At 37.0% G+C, this 7,189-nt stretch overlaps 1 protein-coding gene across 1 annotated transcript; it reads left to right on the top strand.

Annotated features, from left to right (window-relative positions):
• The first annotated feature begins 529 nt into the window (after positions 1-529).
• LOC147864354 (cytokinin hydroxylase-like) lies at positions 530-5,793 on the top strand. The gene is made up of 5 exons (XM_087320262.1): positions 530-902; positions 1,830-2,059; positions 3,430-3,671; positions 4,467-4,938; positions 5,151-5,793. The coding sequence occupies exons 1-5, from the start codon at positions 560-562 to the stop codon at positions 5,577-5,579; spliced, it is 1,716 nt and encodes a 571-aa protein (XP_087176388.1). The 5' UTR covers positions 530-559; the 3' UTR covers positions 5,580-5,793.
• The last annotated feature ends 1,396 nt before the right edge of the window (positions 5,794-7,189 follow it).

Raw genomic sequence — 7,189 nt, 5'->3', positions numbered from 1 at the left:
GAAAAACCCGGAAGCCTCATTCTACTCTGGCCGGCCGGCCGGCCGTAAGAAAATCCCGTCCCGCCCGAAACTTGGCCCCCCCCTTCCCCCACACACATATATTTCTTCTTCTTTTTTTTGTTCTTGAAAAGAAGAAGAAAGAAAAGAACAGAAAACTGCCCCAATTCTTCTTCTTCTTCTTCTTCTTCTGCCCCCCCCCCCCACACACACACACAAAATAAAAGCCTTTTTTTTGTTTTGTTTTGAGTTCTGCTTCTGCTCCGATCAGATATCAGAGCTCCTGTTTTTTTTTTTTTTGTCTTTTGTTTTTGTGAAGCTATCCAGTATCATACCGCAGCCCCCTGCTACTGCTTCTTCTGCCATGGATCCCCGATCAAGCTCTTGAAGAATCACCATAATTATATTCATCCCTTAACCTCGGAGACCACATATATCCATCAATCCATAAATCAATCAATCCATAAATCCATAAATCCATAAATCAATCCATAAACCAATCAATCAATCAATCATCAGTGAATCATCAGGTCCATCAAAAGCGTTTAGGAGGGAGGGGGCCATGATGATTGTTGTGCCATCGCCATCAAAAGCGGCGAGCACATCCTCATGGACATGGAGCTATGCCATGGCCCTGCTCTGCCTAGGGTTAGCGGCAAGCCTAGTGTGCAGGTTACTAATGGTGCTTGCGAATGTGGTGAGGTCCTTGTGGTGGCATCCCCGTTCTCTGCAGCGGGCACTCCGTCTGCAGGGTATCCATGGGCCTCATCCAAAGTTCATGATCGGGAACTACATAGAAATCATGAAGCTCGAAGGGGAGGAGATGGCATCAGACATGCCCCACCTCTGCCATGACATCCTCTGCCGCATGCTCCCTTACTACACCAAATGGACACAATCTTATGGTATGCTAATCTCCTCAATTCCTTGATTAATTCACTCCTTAATCAGTTCCTTAATCACTCCTTAATCACTCCTTAATCAGCCCCTTAATCACTCCTTAATCAGTCCCTTAATCACTCCTTAATCAGTTCCTTAACCATCATACCCTTTTATTAACCTTATCTTTCATCCCCCCCCCCCCCATTTGGTTAATTAAATCCTTTAATCACTCCTTAACCATCATACCATTTTTTTTAACTTTATCTCTCATCAGCCCCATTTGGTTAATTACATTCTTAATCACTCCTTAACCATGATACCATTTTTTTAAACCTTATCTCTCATCAGCCCCATTTGGTTAATTACATTCTTAATCACTCCTTAACCATCATAACCTTTTATTAACCTAATTTTTGTCCATCAGCCCCATTTCCATCATTACAATATGACATCAATCCTTAATCACTCCTTAACCATCATAACCTTTTATTAACCTAATTTTTGTCCATCAGCCCATTTCCATCATGATTACATATACATCAATCCTTAACCATCATAACATTTTATTAACCTAATTTTTGTCTATCAGCCCATTTCCATCATTACATCCATCGCGGTCGTTACCTCTTTTAGCACTTCCAATGCATTGTTAATTCATTAGAGCTCCAATGCATGATAGTTAATTCATAAGAATCCCAATGCATGATAGTTAATTAATTCATTTAAGAATCCCAATGCATGATAGTTAATTAATTCATTTAAGAATCCCAATGCATGATAGTTAATTCATTTAAGAATCCCAATGCATTGTCAATCCAAATGCATCCATATATCTAATTGCAAAATATAGTCAAGACTTGACAATTCATCGGAATCGAATTGAATCCGATGATATTGTAAATTATGGATAATATATATGTCATATATGTATGTATGTGCACAAATGGTAGGGAAGCGATTCGTGTTTTGGGAGGCATCGGAGCCTCGGGTGGTGGTGACGGAGCCGGAGCTGATAAGGGAGGTGTTGTCGACCAAGCGTGTGCTCTCGTACGGCAAGTCATTCGTCCAGCAGAGGTGTTGCGAGCATTTCCTCGGCCGCGGACTCGTGATGGCCAACGGGGAAGCCTGGGCTCGCCAGCGCCGCACCCTCGCACCCGCATTCCACCTCGAGAGGCTCAAGGTACTAACAATCTCATATCTCTAAGACTATATCTATATATGTGTTTTGTGTGTATGCATATATATGTAGCATTCAGGGTTGTCATTATATGTGTCTTAAATGTGGGTTTGTTTACATATATGTAGCATTGGGTTGTCACTATATGTGTCTTAAGTATGGGTTTCTATAGCATTGGGTGTCACTATATGTGTCCTTTTAAGTTTGGGTTTGTTTACATATATGTAGAATTTGGTGGCACTATATGTGTCTTTTTAAGCATGGGTTTGTTTACAATTAGCTGGTGCAATTAGCTAGGCATCATGTTATATTGTCGGCCCTAATTGGAGCCACCCCCTGCAATGCAAGGAACACTAGTTCCCGTTGGCCCGTTCTAAGTTTGTCCAAGCGTATGTTGCTATTCTCTTGACATAAAAGAATTAAGACATTTTATTCACCTCTTTGGTACTATCTCATTGATCCAACACATTTCATTCATCTCTTTGATACTATCTCATTGATCTAACACATTTCATTCACCTCTTTGATACTATCTCATTGATCCAACACATTTTATTCATCTCTTTGAAACTAGCTCATTGATCCAACACATTTCAGTCACCTCTTTGATACTATCTCATTGATCCTCCTCCTCCTCATTGTCGTCGTAGAAGAAGAATGCACATGCATAACTCTTGTCTAAATGGATGCTCAATAGCAAGACCCTCATGTACATGAATAACTCCCATTTGAAGTGTGACTTCCTTGTACCATAGGCATGGGTTTGGTTATAAAGCTAGTTGTATATAGTTAAAAGTGTGACCATGCACAAATGTGATATGTAAAGTTGACCCTAATCATACTATCTATAAACACTACAAAGGCCCATAAACAATTTCTCGTGTAATATGCACTTTTACTTCCCATCTACTCATGGGCCACAATGTAAGAGGACAAACTATGGTTAGTCATGGTACCGACTCAACGTATTTTCTACATAGGGCCATAGGCTTTGAATATTGTTACAATTGTCTATTCCATTATGCACATGTATAAATTCTATAATTGACATAATAGAGAGCATTTCTTTAGCGATGTTAGTACATTTATCTTTTTTGTTTCTTCAATAATGTAGTATAACGTTATGAAGTTAATTTAAACTTATGAAAATTTGGGGATTGAACTATGTTGCTTGTAAAGCACATGATTAGAAAAAATAATAAAACGGTAATGGGGGACAATGGGGAAGTGTGTATGTGTGTATACACACACCTCACGTGCTTACTATTACTACATACACAATTCCATCCATGAATAAGCATTGATTAATAAATGAAATTGACACAATAACCAATTATCAAACTTGTGCTCTATCTGTGTTGTGGATTCACAAGGGACTTGTTGGGGTGATGGCCAAGTGTACAAAGACAATGTTGGGGACATGGGAGGGCCTTGTTGTAAAGGGTGGCAAGGAGGTGGACGTTCACACTCACCTCCGCGTCCTTACTGCAGATATCATCGCATGCACCGAATTTGGGAGTAGTTATGAAAAAGGCAAACGCATCTTCGACCTCCTCACTTCTCTTCAGAAGCTCACCCTTCAATTTGCACACTTTGTTTGGTTGCCCGGAAGCAGGTGCAATCTTTACTTTTAGGCCTCAATGCTTATAAAGTAGACTCATTCATACCATATCATTATTAAAGAGTCAAATCAAGCAAGTTTAGTTCTAGGAGGGTCCTAGCAATAGGCTACTGGATAAACATGTGAAATTCTTACTAAACGTGTTAAGATTTGTGCAAGTGTTCCTTTCATATTGTATAATCAGTCTCATAGTACGTAAAATTCGTGTTCGTCTAGTAGGAAAACGAATGCGAATATTATTCAAACATTCTTGTGTTTTTTTTTTTTTGTTTTTCCCCCATTTTTTAATATTTTTTTTCCATTTTTAGGCTTATTTACCTCATAATAAATAGTTAATCCAAAAGTATTGTATTTCTCATTCTTTGAGGGTGTTTTTCTTTCGCGAATGTTTCAATCATTCACGAACGCAAATGCACATATGGTACGTATGGTGCATACTATGATCAATCTAATAAGCATGATGGATGTGTCTAGTTGGGTGGAGAGAAATACTCTAGCTTTCAACATGCTTGAATTAGTTAGACATTGTGTTCATGATAACTATGCATTTAGGAGAGTGTTATCCTAACATAGATCTAGTCTTTCTCACAAGGCTTGCTAATCTCAACATTGTAGATTGAATGTTATTTATGATCAAATAAAATTTACATGCATTCTTATTTTATCTTTATCTATTTCTTCCCCATTTATTCATAAGTATCCAAAACCAATGATGTATCAGCCATATTGTTGATATATTCCAACAAAGTTGGATTTCATTTCTTAATTTTTTCCTTCAAATTTTTATAGGTTTTTGCCAACTTCTTGGAATCGGGAGATATGGAGCCTAAAGAGAGAGATGGAAATTTTAATGAAAGAGGTCATACAAGAGAGAAGGGACTTGGTGAACATAGGAAGAATTGAATCATATGGAAATGATTTACTTGGTTTAATGCTAAGAGAGGGTGAAGGTATTCAATGTGATAATCGTAATGATAATAATAATACCAATGGTATAAGCAAGAGCAATTATTCCAATAATGGTCATCATACCAAAAAACCATATTTGTCACCAAAGTTCAATATCCAACAAATCATGGATGAGTGCAAAACATTTTTCTTTGCTGGGCATGAGACCTCGGCCGGATTGCTCACTTGGACAATGGTTCTCCTTGCATCTAATCCTGAGTGGCAAGAGAAGGCTAGAGAAGAGGTCATTGACGTCCTTGGCAGGAGTGGTGTGGAGTTGCTAGAGGCAGAGTCACTACACAAGCTCAAAATTGTATGTTTCCCCAACCAATTCCTTATTTTTTCCATTGAAGGTTCACTTTTTGATATCCTGATCTTAATACGCATAAACAAATGGTTCAATATCTCAAGACTAGATCATTAGATTTTTCTTGCATAATATGCATTGAATGTGTTGTTATCATTGTTATAATATGACATACATAAAAGGGTTTTGATGAGAATTTTTATTGCTTGGTTTTGCAGTTGGGCATGATTATAAATGAGACATTAAGATTGTACCCTCCTGCGATTGTCATAATAAGATATGCATTGATGGACATGCAATTAGGTGACATGTTTATACCAAAGGACGCATCTGTGTGGATACCCGTCCTCGCTCTTCATTTAGACAAAGAGCTATGGGGTGAGGATGCACATGAGTTTAAACCACAACGATTTGAACAAGGAGTCGCACACGCATGCAAACACCCCCTTGCATACATACCATTTGCATTTGGGCCACGAAATTGTATTGGTCAAGGCTTTGCGCTCATGGAAACAAAAATTGTTCTTGCTATGATTCTTCAAAGGTTTAGTTTCACACTATCACCCACATATAGGCATGCACCTGTCACTCTTCTTACCTTGAGGCCCAAGTATGGCGCCCAATTAATTCTACAAAGGATCTCATGAGAAGTTTCAAAGACTTTCAGGCTGTTTGATGGTCTGAATTTTGCTCGACATTTTTGAAAAAGCCATTAAGACCCATAGTATATATCTATATATATAGCACCCCACTGATGTTACCATGAGTATACTATCCCTATTTTTGTAGACGAAATGTTAGCCTATCATTTTAGCCATGAAGCTCTCATGGATTACAATATTTATGTTCCAAAGCTATCAAGAGGAAAGGTGTCACAAGTAGTAGTGTTTTTTAGATGTAAAAAAGAAAGCAAAATTGATTTACGCTTCCATTTTGAGACAACAAGTTTTTGTTAACTTTTATAAAAGGAACTCCCTTAAACTTACTGGAGGTTTTAAAAAACTTTTGACGATCATGTGATATGAAAGATTAAGAGTTGATATGAGGTATGAATACAGAACTCACATGTAAATCGTGCGTTCAAGAAACTAGAACTCTATTTAAAGAAAGACTCAATACATTGTTGTCAAACACTCCTAATACACATTTTGGGAGAAAAGCCAAACAGAACTCTCTCTTGGTGTTGAATGTAATTTTTTCAACTAATTTTGTACACCAACATACCTGTAACTTTTTGCAAAGTTACCAAATTATTCCCATGTTTTCTTCTACATTCGAAGAGTATTTCAGTTTTCTTTTTAAAAACTTTAAAAATAGCACTTTTTTCTAATCAAATCAAATTAACTCTATTAATATCAATTAGAGGCTAAAATGCAAGTTTCTATGAGTGGTTATAAGTGCTTGATTACAAGTGTTAATTAGAGACCATATAACTACTACCAATAATGTTAGTTTGATTAGTGTTAATTCTTCGTCCAATTGGTTGATCAAAGTTAGTGAGTATCTTGGGAATATAAAAAACATTAGGGATACTTTTATAAATTGCTAAAATATAAGGGGTATTTTGGTGGTTTCACCATTTCGAAAAGTCTTGTTCGACTAAGGTTTTGTTAAAGTTAATTATTTAGAAGGAACCAAGTTTCTAAAACTTGTGTGTAGCCATTAAATGCAAGTCCTATACTTTAGTAGTTAAAAACAACTTGCATGCAATTGTCAGAAAGCCCAGATGCCCCTAGATTTTCATTGTTTTCACCAACTTGGATAGCCAACAATTGAGCATTTCTATATGATATGTTGTTTGAGTGATGATATGCTCCATATCATCTTTTGTCTCTTTTGGAGGTTTCAGTAAAGGGCATTTAGGTATTTTGGGTTGTTGGTGAAGTATAGCATTACCCAAACCATATTTTGGTAGTCAAATAAACAATTCTTACCCTAAATCACGCAATCATCATCCCAATAGAAGTCACAAGGGGTGTGCATGTTTTACTGATCTAGGTTAATTATTAATCATTTCCTTACATCAACAAGTTGCTATAACGTATGATTACTAAATCACATTTTATAATTAGATTCGTAACGCAAGTGCAACTATTCAATACACAAATGTTAGTGACTTTATTTTGAAGTGTGCTCGAATATTATCATCTTTCTTGGTTTTGTTTTGTGCTTGTTCACGTCTTCAACTCCATAAAGTTATAGTTAAAGTATTTCCTAGTTCTCTTTGTTCTATACCATAGGATTCTAATGAGAGCTA

The sequence above is a fragment of the Azolla caroliniana genome, unplaced genomic scaffold, assembly GCF_043228905.1.
Source record: "Azolla caroliniana isolate FFs.n. ecotype wild unplaced genomic scaffold, voAzoCaro1.0.p SCAF_5, whole genome shotgun sequence".
Taxonomy (NCBI): Eukaryota; Viridiplantae; Streptophyta; class Polypodiopsida; order Salviniales; family Salviniaceae; genus Azolla; species Azolla caroliniana.
This window is presented reverse-complemented; position numbering and strand designations above follow the sequence as displayed.

Excerpts from the sequence above, each read along its gene's own strand:
- LOC147864354 (XM_087320262.1), top strand. The coding sequence starts at position 560 with ATGATGATTGTTGTGCCATCGCCATCAAAAGCGGCGAGCACATCCTCA. Across the intron at positions 903-1,829 it reads CAAATGGACACAATCTTATG|GGAAGCGATTCGTGTTTTGG; the intron begins GTATGCTAATCT and ends CACAAATGGTAG. Across the intron at positions 2,060-3,429 it reads TCCACCTCGAGAGGCTCAAG|GGACTTGTTGGGGTGATGGC; the intron begins GTACTAACAATC and ends TGGATTCACAAG.